Source organism: Aplidium turbinatum, chromosome 15 (genome assembly GCF_918807975.1).
Source record: "Aplidium turbinatum chromosome 15, kaAplTurb1.1, whole genome shotgun sequence".
Classification (NCBI taxonomy): domain Eukaryota; kingdom Metazoa; phylum Chordata; class Ascidiacea; order Aplousobranchia; family Polyclinidae; genus Aplidium; species Aplidium turbinatum.
In genome coordinates, this window is record NC_137486.1 from 12,783,804 (window position 1) to 12,798,348 (window position 14,545).

At 36.9% G+C, this 14,545-nt stretch overlaps 1 protein-coding gene across 1 annotated transcript in view; it reads right to left on the reverse strand.

Moving 5' to 3' along the window:
- Window positions 1–12,753, reverse strand: part of LOC145784789 (uncharacterized) — a 29,692-nt gene extending 16,939 nt beyond the window's left edge. The window contains exons 1-9 of the mRNA XM_082596639.1: window positions 12,554–12,753; window positions 11,492–11,653; window positions 9,409–9,877; window positions 7,909–8,491; window positions 7,388–7,603; window positions 6,211–6,315; window positions 5,516–5,716; window positions 4,723–4,816; window positions 2,958–3,035 (exon numbers count right to left, since the gene is read on the reverse strand). Of these exons, the coding sequence (XP_082452765.1) occupies window positions 2,958–3,035; window positions 4,723–4,816; window positions 5,516–5,716; window positions 6,211–6,315; window positions 7,388–7,603; window positions 7,909–8,491; window positions 9,409–9,877; window positions 11,492–11,653; window positions 12,554–12,608 (1,963 nt within the window). The 5' untranslated portion in view covers window positions 12,609–12,753. The remainder of the gene's footprint in view (window positions 1–2,957; window positions 3,036–4,722; window positions 4,817–5,515; window positions 5,717–6,210; window positions 6,316–7,387; window positions 7,604–7,908; window positions 8,492–9,408; window positions 9,878–11,491; window positions 11,654–12,553) is intronic.
- Window positions 12,754–14,545: the final 1,792 nt, after the last annotated feature.

The following is a 14,545-nucleotide window of genomic DNA, read 5'->3' on the forward strand; positions in this document are numbered from 1 at the left end:
AGTTTCTTGCCCAGAGAAACAACAGCAAGTGCGGGTGGCTGGAGTCGAACATGCAGGCTTTCGACTGTGAGCCCAACGCGCTAACCACTCGCCATTGCTGCCGACTTTCAATTAACCCACGAACTCTATATTGCTGGCCAAGGTAGCCTATATCAGATATCAAAACAGAAAGGCATGACATAACGTAGCATTCCACTGTTTCGAGAATGTGCTGGTGTGACCGTAAATATGTTGACCGGAAAAAAGGTTGACGTTTCGTAGAAGTGCTAAATATATTGCTGCACAGGAGTATAGTAGCCTAATCGGACTAAAATAACGGTGTTAATAAAATATTACTGCCCATGTAGCCTACCGTACCTATAGTAGGCTACAATTACTGCCAATGCAAGTTTAAAAAAAAACTATAAAAAGTCAGTAAAATTTTACTATTTTTGTCAGTAAAATTGCAAAACACTTTCACAGACCAGTAAATTCACTTCCAAAAAAGAAGTGAAATCATCTACTACGAAAAGAAGTAAAATTTAAAACTGCTCAATCAGTGATTCTACTATATTTGGAGTAAAAAAACGTCTTTGTCTAGTAAATATACCACAAAATGGCCAGTAGTTTCAAGTACTGTAACAAGATAGTAATATTCTACTGCTCTTTTGACAGTAAAATTACGAAAATTTTTAACAGTGAATCTCCACATTCTTGCTGGCATCCTACCTATTGAGGTTCGTCGAAAGGAGGCCACGCTGCCTCTCGGTCGACGGGCATTGTAGCCCAATCGACTTTTTCACTGCAAGGTCTCTGCTTCTTCAAACTAGCACCCCGTCGACTGAAATCAAGACACCCATTCGTCCAAGCCGCTCAACTTCTAATTAACGAAACTGATACACAAGACTTTTCTGCGGTTTATTGGGCGGACCAAAAATGGAAGTCAAGTACCACCAGACTCCATTTGTTCATCTCCGACGCCGACACACGCCATATAGGTATGACACTACAAAGACAGACGTGAATCAGTGAAGTAATCGCCCCTCTTATAAAATTTCTTGTTTCCCTCTTGCCCCTTTGTAAAAATGCAGCTATTAAAATGTTAAAGAGAAAAAGTTTTAATTGGAATTCCGTATCTCATGTTGCAGTAACTTATACTTATATCAGCTAGCCTAATTTACCCAGATTCGGTTGAACACATATACGTTTTCTTTGATCCAGCTGAAAGTAGTAGCCTATACTGTATGTCATAATTGATGATGTATTGTCTTGATTCAGCATGTTTATTCTTTAGAAACTGTCATTTTGTTGTCTTTCCTTCAGTTATAACCAAACCGGAATCAAGAAGTGCAATCCGTATAACCAGAGGCTTAGTCATGCGGTAATTGGCATTCTCCCCCCTGAAATATTTTTGTAGATGCAATCGACCAACAAACTTTTAAGCTATTGAAAAGCTCTAGAAAAGTTTGCTAAAAAAGATGTATGTCTTTGATCAAATTTATGCGGCATTTAGTCATGTAGGCTAAGTAGTCAGAGGCAGTGATATAAAATTGTGTTGTTTAACGTTTTGCTTCCCGGTAGCTAAATATAATGTCGAACGTTTGTTTCTACGTACGACGCACACCTCAGATCAAATATGAACATTAGATAAGAAGGAACTATGTTGTATTTATATAAAAGGAATTTATTGACGTACTGAAGCCTACCATTGAAGGCCTAGTCCAGTCTATTTATTCGTAGGCTACTGCTGTTTTGGTTGGATGTAACTTAAATAAACTTTTCAGTTTTCACCCTCTGTTACAGCATTATTTGACAGCGTTTTCTGTTGATTAAAGCTGAAATTACCCTTAGAATGCGTAATTTTAAGGCACTTTTTACTAATAATAATAATAACAATATTTATATAGGCCTAGCGCCACATCCACAGTAAAACTATGCTCTTGGGCGCTGTACATGACAATGGTGATAATTAATACGGTACTTTCAGTCATAATGTTCATTGAAATAGAACGTTTTCAAGCGAGCTTTGAATTTTTTACACTTTTTACACTTTTACATTTACACTTTTTCCAAAACTTTCGGGGGAAGGTTTTCCAGACCACTCTTACGGCTACTCTTTTTTCTCCCAAGATTTTGTACTAGCTACCCTGCGCAGTGCGCATTATCAGTCCAAAAAAGCCTTTCAAAGTTGAGCTTTCGTCGTCAATTAAAATTCAACTTCAACCTCAACGTAAAGCAACTTATGACGTCACTGAAAATGTTGCCACTCCTGGAAAAAGCCTTGCCTCACAGTAAAATTGATCTGGTTGCTCCACTGGCGTGAGCGCGCCTCAACTGTCTTCGCACGGGCGTCGGACTTTTCCGCTCAACCATGCACCAATGGGAAATGGCCTCTTCTTCCTCCAGTGAATGTGGAGCCGAGGGACAATCTGCAGACCACATCATCAACAATTGTACCATTTTCAAGCTTCCTAAAGAAGAGGAAGGTCTGCTCGTCTTGAAAAATGAAACAAAGCACCGGCTGCTCTTTAGTAGCCTCCCAGTGTACTCCAAATTGTAGAGTGATAAAAGGATAGACCTTACATCTCACAGGCTCAAACAACAAAGACGAAGAAGCAAGTTGTTCTAAAAGAACTGCTGAAAGCTGCTCACATACATTAACCAGATCTACATATTAGGACTGCACAAAATACAAACCTACATTTTGTGAAAAAATATTTTTTTCTTATTGTCATTTTTTTCCAGAGTAGCCTATTACTAAAACACGATGAAGATATTTGTTACGTCACAAATGGGTAATTATCGTACGCTAGAGTGTGCGAAATCTTTATATAACTTGAGAAGTTTTGCATTATTCTCGCTCTGGTTTGGATGAAGATTAACATTTTTTTTCGTGATGTCCAAAAACATGTCTTATTTTTTCTGAGCAAATACAGTAGCCTAGCTAAACCTTGGCATAAGATTAAAAATTCCTTTACCATGTCCCTTTTGTTCATCCAAGGTTCCATTTTGCTGCACTTCTTTCATTTGAAGTTGTTCATCATGATTGAGGTCTTCTGCAAAACACAGAATAAAGTGTGTAGACTGATGATTAGCGTAAAAAGTTGAAGTACCGTATTTACTTGATTGTAAGCCGCGCTTGATTGTAAGCCGCCTTTGATTGTAAGCCGCATGTGATAGTGTTAAAAATTTAATGTAGGCCTAAGCCGCTCTTGAATGTAAGCCGCAAATACTATTTACTTCACAATTGTCGGCATCAGACAACGCAGTACGGCAAAACATCTATGGCAAAGTCGACAAGGAAAAAGGCAAAAAGAAAAAATGTAAGCCGCCTTTGATTGTAAGCCGCCCATGAATTTAAGCCGCAAACATGATAGAAAAAAAAACTTTATAAGCCGCGGCTTACAATCAAGTAAATACGGTATACAAAAATTGAAGTTTATGATTTTGGTAATAAATCATCGAAAGATGGTGGTAAACAGAAAAAAGGTGGCCTAAGTTGTGAAAAAGTTGTGCAAAACAATTGCAGCATTTTTAGGAAAAAAATATTTTGACGCCGAAAGTTTTTGGAAGTTTTTGAAAATACCCCAAGCAGTCAACGTGTTAAAAACCACATTGCCAAGTATGTGTCATGAACTGCTTTTTGATATTTTTGCTTAAAATTGAAAATAGTGCGTCTCACAAGCAATTTGTTTTTTAATTTCCAAAATTTTGTTTTAATTGTGGCTGATACAATAAAAGGGATAAAATACAGTATAACCCAATGGTCTCAGCCCCAACAAAATCTTGATCCCTTCCACCAATATGATGCGTGCAAGCAACGCGCGAAAAACTAATTGCGTCACTTGCTGATTTTCGTATTTTTTGCTTGGGCAGAACTATCTTTTTCAATCGATGGATCTTGTGAAGTGCACAGCAAAAAAGGAAAAAAACAATGATGTGAAATAAAATGAGAACATCAAAATTGTGGTAAAAAAACAAATACAGCGGGTAAAATGAGTTTAAAACTTTAGAAAATCTACTCGGTTGGTTGCAGTTACACCACAGGGTTTAAACAAAATAACTCCAAGAGGTAGGTCACTTTATTGACACACTGTAGTTATAGAAAAATAGATAGAGATAGTATAAAAGACAGATGGTTTTTTAAACAAAAAAACTCCAGTTGGTTCTATTCAGTTTCCATTTAGGCTATAATTAGAGCTTTGATATTAATTTTATAAGCTATATTTAGATACTTTCGCCACGACAAACACTTTAGAATTTTATTAAATGTAACAAAAGTACCGTGCAAGCTGTATTTTGGCAGACTTTGCTATTGTACTGGAACAAATAAAGAACAATTAAGAGTTACTAACCTAGAGTAACGTTTAAAAACGTTGATGCAACACACGTGATATATGTTCTGGTAGGTTATTTTAATTCAGCAGCAGGCTTAAAGTGTAGTGCAAAAGTCCCTTCTATCACAAAACCTCAGTTTTGAAAGAAATGGCCACAAGGATGCAGATTATATTTGAATCATTGCGTGTTTGTAAAATGCACGTGCTGTGAAAAGCAAACATTGACACCCTTTACTAAGCTAAAATTTCGCAATTAGGCTACATTTTATTTGTTAAGAAACGCTTCTTCTCGCTAGTAGCCTAAGTACAAATCGACCAAAATATGACTTGGGCATTTCAAAAAGTACACACTTCAACCTTAATGAGAAAAAGTGATCGGTTTATAGAAACATTCCTGCTTTCTTACTTGTTGGATGACACAGTTGTTCCAAGTGGTGTTCTGTATCATCTGCTTCGTCTATCAAACCCGCAATATAATATGTTTTTGAATCAAAATCAATCTGTAACAAAAAGTGACGATTTATACGTTTTCAAGTGTTGTTGTAGGTTGTTAGAGTACATCATAATATTTTGTTAATAATGTGAATCACTTTGCTTGATTCTCCAATGCGCAGATAAATATTGATTTGCAAACAAACTGTAAATTCAATTTATTGTATTTTGAGAAATAAGATATGGACTCAATGTTTGGGCATTAAGTGCATGATGTGATCGGCCACTACACTTCCGAGCTATGGCGATTGTTGTCTTTAACGATTTCAATCAAATTTGGGATTTCTTTCAATATAGGCTAATGTACTCCTTTTATTATGCCAACCGTTGATTGAAAAAAATTCGTAAACCGACCTAACTTGATGAAACGAAATTAGTTGGATTTATGAGACCTTACAGTGGAGTTCACAAATTAAGTGCAATTAATTACCTTAGGCTATGCATTAAATGTTTTAGGCATATGCGACGACGACCGCAAAAATATAAGGCACAATTACTTGTGATGAGTAGGCTACAGTGTTGATACTTTCCGCTCTGTAAGCTACTTATGCATGCAACAGAGAAAGCGACATATCACACAATTGCTAAAGCCAGAGTACTGTTAGCACGCTACTTATAAAGTATGTGCCAACAGCAAAGATTTATCAATCTCGATATGTCACATATACCTATAATACCTCAATTTTGCAACAAAAAATTCAACTTACCTCTGGAAGACAGAATGGCACATTAATAATCTTCTTTAAATACTCGAGCCCGTTGATAATGCCTTTTCCACCTTGCATACCATCTTCTACTTCGACTTCAAAACATTTGACTGCAACTCGTGAGTCAATGGCGATTAAGCAAATAAAAGGAGAGCAGCGTTCGCTTAATAAAACATTCACAGCTTCCAGAACAGCCTTCACCTGTAGATATTAATTCAACAGGAGTAAACTAAGTGAGCATATTTTCTTACAAGACGCTGTAGTTATGCTGAACCACATTCTCAAATACAGTACCAAAACCAGACATTCAGAAGTCTCTTCTGGAAATCTCTGCACAAAAAGTTAACCTAAGAATGGGAATGCTTATTAGCAATGTAAAGAGTAAAAAAAGTTAAAAAATAAGTAACAAAAATCTAATGTTGGTACATTTTTTATGCAATTGCAGTTAACCTTAATACTTAGGCCACGTTTATTCAGATAATCCGCTTAATGTGATCTGATCAGGCTGCTTTGGTTAGGACCTAATCAAGTTTCGTTGATTGCACTGCACCTGTTTAGTTTATGTAACAAAAACGTTTTCATGTCTTGATTTGCGCGCATGAATTTTTTAAACTTTAAGAAAAAAAATATTTCTCTTAGTGTATTGAAAACGCTGAACAGTGTTTACATTCGTATGCTAAAGACCAAGACATTACCTTTGGTAAAGGTACTCGGTCCAAATCATCGATCATAATAATCACTTTGAATTCAATCTTACTTGTAAACTCAACTGTGTGGATAAGGTTAGAAATAGCTTGCACCTGAAATTAATTTGAACTGTATCAAGTTAAGAACAAATATTTATAGATACTAAAGCTTGTAAAGACCAGTTCAAATCAGATGAAAATACAATCAACCTTGGGTCAAGAGCGCTTTTGAATGGTAAGAAACTCATTTTTACTAAAAATTTTCATTGCAATGCGACCAGTCATGACGTGTAATGTTTGATAAAGTGCAGTTGACTCAGTGACTCAGTAGCGGATCAGGTGGAAACACGTGGTCACGTGCTTCCTCCCAAAAAATAAGTTAAAATATGCATTTTTTCTCCACCTGTAATTATCTTTCTTTGCTCCTTCAAACACATTGAATCATGTACTTCAAAAAATCTAAACGCTTTAGAAGTAGCCTACATAAAATGCATTGTATGAACCGGGCAAGCGACATACGGTAGGCTACGCGTTTTTTTGAATGCGGCAGATTTGATAAATACGAGTTTGGCCATGTGTCCTCAAAACTGAGAAAACTGCTATTACTTCTTTACTTCGAAGTAACACCATTTCTCATGCAACTGCATTAAGCTAACAATTAAATTAACCTGGGCCATTGCTATTAGAGGTATGGGATGAGGTATGTCTTGTATATGATAAGCCTATAGAAAACGAGGTTACATCTTGGAAAGGTTTTCGGAAGTTTTGGCTGGGCAAAAATCATGAAAAAAACAAATAAAAGTTTTGTGCGCATTGTGTTGCAATATACAAGGCAAAAGTAGTTGCAGTTTTTTCACAAATTTTTCATGCAAAATGGACATGTCGAATATATCATGTATTGAAACCTCTCTCCATTTTAATTGTGCCAATACAGTGCCATGTGCCAAACTTGTGTACTGTAATTAACATAAAAGCTACGCAAAACTTTGTCAAAAATAAACTATTAAGACTCTTTCTGTCGTAATCTAAACGTGGTTCTAAATTTAACTCTAATTTCAAACCAAAACGTTCAGCTTGTGCTACTGCAAAAATTAGATTTTGTTAGATGATTACTAATGATTAAACACAAAGTGAAAATGTGAGATCTAAACAAAAACACTACTGTGAGCAATTTAAGACAATTTACCTCTTCCTTAATTTTGTACATAAATCCAAGTTCATCTTTCACGTCAGCTTTTACTCCTTTCAGTGCCCTCAAAATTCGTCGATTTTGAGAATTAAAAATTGCCCAAGTTAACTTGAAAAGTATGGCAAGCAAACTTGCGCCAAGCGGGAGGAAGGAAAAGACTTGACCGACGATTTCTCCTACGTCATCCGGCTCATCTTCGTCGTGACCTGATTGCTAAAAAGTATCAATGAGAGTTTTTTAAGAAATAAAACTTGATTGCATGGCAATACGTATTGGTTGGCTACGCTATTTGACGGAAATATCTTACTTTAAAGTATTGCTGTTTCATAACTCTTAATGACTGTTTCTAATTTTTCATCTCGAAAAAACAATGCCAGCCCGTCTAAAAACCTTTGTAAATTTGCTCTCTGATGAGGCGTAGAAATATGCCGTCTCATATCGTACTGCAAGTACGGTATCATTTTGCACTAATTGGTGAGTTGCATTTTTTCAAAGACTTTTTCAATGTATCAATTTACCTCAAAGTGTTCCGTTGTATGGATTGACAAAACTGTAACTACAGGAACCAATATACAAGCCAGCGCAAAAAGACAGCACCATATCCAATTCGGTATAAAACAACTTCGCCGTGGACGTTTTATCAACTGTTCCCACATTTCGAAACCATTGTTTTGAAAACTTGTTTGGCTGCTGTTGGATTCGGCTAAAAGCTCCACATCGAGATGCAAGTGCTTTAGCGCCTTCAAAGCAATTCTTGCTTCTCGAGACGTAGAGTAACATACTTCAAACTCATTCTCAATATTTGCAGGTTGCTCAGTTGAAATGCGTTCATCCATGACCTTACAACTAGTAATTTCTCCATAGATTTTCATCAATTCACAAAGTTTTTCTTCTGAGCATTTATTGACTTTAACGTATAGTTTGCAGGAGTCTAATAAGTGCTGGTCTTTGGGAATTGTATCCAAAGAAAGGGTACGAAAGATTCTCGTGGTAAAAACACCAAATTCTTCTTCAACTTTCTTTGCCAAAGCCGTAACAATGCCAGCCCACAATTTGTCGCAGCCAGCGCATTCCCAAGCATTGAAGTTCACAAAAATAAATCTGCAACAACAGCAAAATTCCTTTGGAAACATACCATGCAGGATTTGTAAACTTCAAAACGGTCTATAAATTTAATTCGAAGACAAGCTGTAAGCCAGGGCTGCCAAGTAATGCTGTAAGAGCTCGGTCTGTATGAGTCTAAAATGTGGACATTTTAGGATCAATAATAAATAACGTTTTTATTTATTTTCACAACTAATATCGGTAATGAAATGGTCGACATTAGGAATGCTTCAACTGAATTGTGCATCCTCGAAAGCAAATTAAAATTTTCACGAAAAAGGTTAGTCCTAAATATAACAACCAAAACAAAATCAACTGCAAAAGCCTCGAAACAACATTTGTTTTTGTATCGTTTTATACCTTTGTTTGAGAGTTTTAGACACTTGCAAGCAATGATAAAAAAAATAACGTTTGAAGTTTAGGCTTACACCGCAATGCCCGTTTTCGTTTCGAGAGTTGGATTTCGAAAAAAACCAAAAGAAAGGAACTTGCCTTGTAAGCCCAATAAAACTAAATTTTGTTACTTGGCAGCCGATTTGTAGCAAGAATTGACAGCAATAGACACGTGTTTCGCCCATGAGGCTGGGCTCATCAGTATCGTTTACGGTGCGATACTGATGAGCCCAGCCTCATGGGCGAAACACGTGTCTATCGCTGTCAATTCTTGCTACAAATCGGCTGCCGAGAAACATAATGTTGATTGGATGGTCTGAATGGCTAGCGTGGAAGCTACACCGTTATGGTTAGCGAATCGCAACTGCTCGCTGTACTAGTGAGTGCTCATGTGCTGATAGCCGGGAAGAACGCCCCTTTCTTCACAAAGCTAAATTTTGTTTTGTTTCGAAATTTAGTTGTTTCGAAGATCCTTCGTCAAAATATCACCCTAAAAAAAAAAGAGGAAACAGTTGACTTACCGTCGAGATGATTCAGTTGAGTTTTGCTCTTCGCTTTTTGCTTTGTTTGTTGATGATTGAGTTTTTGGAAGTTCTACGCTTTTTTTCTTTTTTAAAATTATCTTTTCTTGGATCGTTGTTTGAACTGTTGGTATTTCCTCTTGCCCAATTGGTAGTTTGGTGTACATAGCAGACAACAAAACCCATATGTATCTTGTCCAGCCACAATCAAAACAATGCTCTCCCAAACTAACAACGATCACAAGCAAGAGTAACAGCAGCAGAAGCAATAAAATTAGAAAGATTATAAATAAGGCCGCCACTTTGTGCACTTTGTTGAATACAAATGTCAATGATCCAAAGAGGATGAGTAGAAATAGGACAAATGCAGGACAAAGCCATTTCAAACTTTTGGTTTTCCGCTTTTTTCTCTTTTTTTTCTTGTTTGATTCTAGTTTTATATAACGTTCTTGTTCATTTGCTGCTAAACCTGAAAATGTCAAACATTGTTCTGAACTCATGTGACAATGTGTTATCGAAATGATGCACCTTACTATGAAAGACTTCTTAAACGTTTCTATTATGCAACTTCATTTAAAAAAATACATCTCTATGAGAACTCTTGCTGGATTCCCAACCTGGGGTTCGCGGACCCATTGGGGGTCCGTGAGAAAGCATTTGGGCGTCCGTGATTACCTTGATGAATTTTGGAATGTGACACAGTACAGTAGTTGAGTAGCATAATTATTACAATAGTCAATAATATGTTAATTGAGTTTCAGGCAAAATTTAGGTAGGGGTCCGCAGATTTAATAATTTGTCTAAAGGGGTCCGTGACAACAAAAAGGTTGGGAACCACTGCTTTGAAGTCTACTTAGGCCTATCTTTAATATGCATTGCGACCCCAACCGTACAATTAGTGACCACGTTAGTATGTAGATACTCTCTAGTCTCGACCCTTAGTTTAAAAAGCCCTAAACTAGATAGCTGTCAACTTTGCTGAAAAATGATAAAAAAGGAGGATACAAATTAACAAAATAAAACTTTTAAAAATCATAATAATAAAAACTTATTATTAACATTTACCATTACTACTTCTAAGATTACTACATTGTGTTTTTGTTCGTTTGTTATTGTGCTACAAAAACTGTCCTTAGCCTTCTAATAAAAATCAACTTCAATTTTTAGGACACGTGCTGCGAAAAGGAAATTTAGAACATCTCTCTCTCACAGGCAAAATTGAAGGGAAGCGTGTCCAAGGCAGACAAAGATTAATCTACTTAAACCAACAAACTGACAAAACTAACACCAACATACACCTCATACACAAAGCAACAACAGAGAATCTTGGAAACTTTTTAAACAAAAGGCTCGATTGTATCATTCAATTTTATATTATTCATTCAAAATTTGTTTCGATTAAATACTATTACTTTAATTGGGGCATAGTGTTAGTGATTGCTAATTTTATTAGTGGTCTACTCTGGTTATTTTGATGTTAAAAGACTAGCAGTAGCTCATGCTGCGATGGATTTCTGTATTGTTTACCTAAACGGGCGATTTATCAATAGCATGACATTAATAGCCTACTAACTTCTGTCAGTAATTTATCAGTACAATGGCCTAATTAATTAATTATATCAGGGCAGTTTTTGTCAGGTGATTGAAAAATTGTATTTTGTGAAGAGAGTAAAATGCTCACTCTCATCATCTAGTTAGTCTACCCCAAAAGAAATTCATGGTTAAGTTTGTTTTGAAGTGGATTAAAAGTTGTCTACGAAAATGTCTGCATGTGTAGATTTGGTCATCAATTTTTGAAAAAGGCTGCTGATTGATTGATTCTTTATTCTCGGACTGGGAATGCTTCTTGCAGAGCTTAATCCTGGCAGTTTCGCATACTTGTAGAGGCTTTGAATCACTGACGCAGGCCGGTCACCGAGATTGAATGAGTGGAGTTTCCGATTGTTGAAGTCTTATTGATTGGTTTGATATATTTAAAATATAAAGTTAATCTGCCAGTGAGCCTATGATTCATTTCTTAAAAATTGAAGCAAGTTGTGTAAAGAATCGGGCCGCATCAGACAAATTAAAAATCACAACTGACATTGTACATGCTGCAAAAGAAATGACTTTCCACTTCCCCATGGAGCAAAAATTCCAACAGTGACTGGAGTTTTAATTTTCTGAATTTGACGATTAAGTGCAGTGGCATAAATGACGTGGCCCAGGCGATCCACATTGGTACTTCCGTCATTGAGGATATCACCTGAAAAGAAAGCACTCACGCGTTGAATGCATTTGTGCCTTAAAATAAGAAGTTTTGCAGCAATTGGTGTTAAGGAAGATTATTGTTTAAACCACTAGATATTTCGTGAAACTACAAAGGGTGAATTTTCCTTCCCACAGGTCACAACAGTGGTTTTAGGCTCATCTGCAATAAAACATGTTGCATTAAATTTTTGAACAAAATCGCTTTGGAATAACTAGACCAGGGTTAGGCTACTCAACTAATATTAACAAGTGTACGGTTTGAAAAATTGAATATCTTTAGCGGTCCGATGAATACGTTATTTCACAAGCAACCACGAAAGTTAAATTATCAGTACCAAACCACTAAAAATTGCTTCCTCCTAGTAGAAATCTGTTTAAAGAAGCCCTGAAACGTGGCAATGAGGTTATTCTTCCAAAAGCTCAAGGTCCACCATCAACACCCAGAAGGTCCGGATTCGGACCGCGGTCGGCTAGTCGAGTAGCCCTGAACTAGGCTATCGTTGCGGAAAACTGTACTTGCTCGTTAAACTGTTTTATCAGCCAAACAAGCTGCAACTTTTAACTGCACGTTGAGGAGTCTTAGATGTGATTTGATCTTGTACAGCTCTTGTCCTTCATATGATGACGCAGAGTATGCTGTGAGTCAAATGAGTTGTTGTGCCAGAGTTTACTTAAACTTCTCAATAAACCTTCATAACAAAGAAAAATGAAGATATTTGTTTCAATAAGTAAGCGATTGAGTGACTCTCCCTAACTACAGTAAGCCAAGGGGTCAGGACAAAAACGAATGGTTCAACTGCTCCCTTTAACGTAGTGATTTTTTTGTATTCTAATATGTAAAACCCAGGTGCTTGCACATTTAAAAATCACACGTTGCAATAATAAAAGTGCTTACCTTTTGGATAAACTTCTTTAATCAGCTGCGCAGTTTCAAGGTTGTCCATTTCCATGGTTCTCGGCGAGATCAGTAGGCTGTATTAGGTCGTATAACGGTGACTGGATATTGGCAGTCGTCTTTGCTCCTCTGCACTAAGGTATCAAAATTCACTTGGACCGGCAGCACACTCGACAATTCAATAATTCAAACACAGAGGATTAAAGGTGTTCCAAATGCTTTAGAAACAAAATGTTCTGATTTTTTTTTTTGAAGAAATAAAACAACACAGCTGAAGAAACCGACAACATTTTAATTGCTACAATTTGTACCAAGGCTTTGAAATATTTAAATACTGTAAATCTAATAAAATTTCAACCTATAGGCTAATAACCGGTTATGTTGTGTAGCCACCAAGAATTATTTCCGTAAGCCTCTATCACAAGCCTTCTTCTTATACTTTATTCCCACTTCATGTGAAGTTTCCAGTGTAGATTGCAGTCCTCCACATCACTTTGCCAGCAGCATCTTTTTTCTTCACTACCACTATTTCCATATTTTCTGCTACGCAATCCCTCCATTTTATTATCGGCTTTCTTCGCTTTCTTTTACTTTCTTCCAATTGTCTTATTCTTCTTCGGTCATAATCTTCGTCTCTTCTTATGATGTAACTCAACAATTTAAGGCGTGTCTCTCTACTTATCTTTCACCTCTCCGCCTTGCACTCGTTTTTCTGATAATTTCATTTTTTACTTGCTCCTGCTTGTCAATTCCAGAGATCATCGCAACAGTTTTATTTTTGCCACTTGCATTTTCCCTTTCTGTGTCTTTGTCAAGGCTACCACCTGCATCCCATACAACATTGATGGTCTTACCATCGTTTTGCAGTATAGAGTTTCCCTTTCAGCTTTTCTGGCACTTTCTGTCACACATGTCTCCTGTTATTTTCTTCCATGCTCTCCATCATGCCTGACATCTCCTTGTTACTTCTTTGTCGCTTGGTTCCGTTCTCATGGACTATTAAAACAAAATATTTAAACTCTTTTACTTGGTTCACCATTTCTCCTTGTAATTGTATCTCTGTTTCATTTTCTTCATCCTCATCTTGTGTTGACATCTGAAGTTTGAGATATACTGCCAAATTACACTATTTATGTATTTTGTTATTGCACCACTCGTTTTAACTTTTATATGCATCAGTAGCGATAAAACGTAAGTAACCACTGAAGCAAAATAAAATAAGCCCAATCGTGAAGATCTTGAATAACCAGCCTGTCGCGCCCCACATATGCGTGGCATAAGGAGACGGGCGACTTGCGCCGAGAGTATTTGGTCTACCAGGACGGGGAAACACGGAGATGTGGCTCCTGTAAGAAAAAAATTGGTAGAAATTCTGATAGATAAGACCGCGTCCCCAAAATTTAAAAATCCGAGCCGGACCAGAGAGACGAGTGCGATCTGTCTTTTTGGTGGTGAGAGCTCCATTCATGCCACAGAACTCTTGACGGTGCTTTTAGCAGGCAGTAAGATTCTTGCAGTTGCGGAAAGAAAACAACCAAGCTATGTACGCTTGTGAAGAAGGAGCGGAGTGGCCCAGTAGTGCTTCTTTGCGATCGTCCAGCCAAGACTTAAAGGTAGCCTGATCTCTTATGAATTTTTACATGCGGATGTATTCAAGATATGACGCAATGAAAAGTTGCCACAAATTAAGGCTTAAATGAGACTTTTTTTGTTGAATGGTCAATAAAATTCATCAACTTAGTTATATCTTAAAAAAAAACCTGCAGTTCTTCTGATTCAGCTTTCAGAAACACTTTTGAAAGCATTTCGAAGCATTCGTATATAGATGCGTTTATTCTGCACACGCGAATACCAACTAGCTATTGTTATAACTGACTACAGCAGTAAAAGAATCCCTACTGTCATATTTCCGTCTTTTGACAAAGTTCCTGCCTACACAAGCAGGAATTCCATTCTCTTCAAAGCAGAATACTTAAAAACGGCAACGTTGGT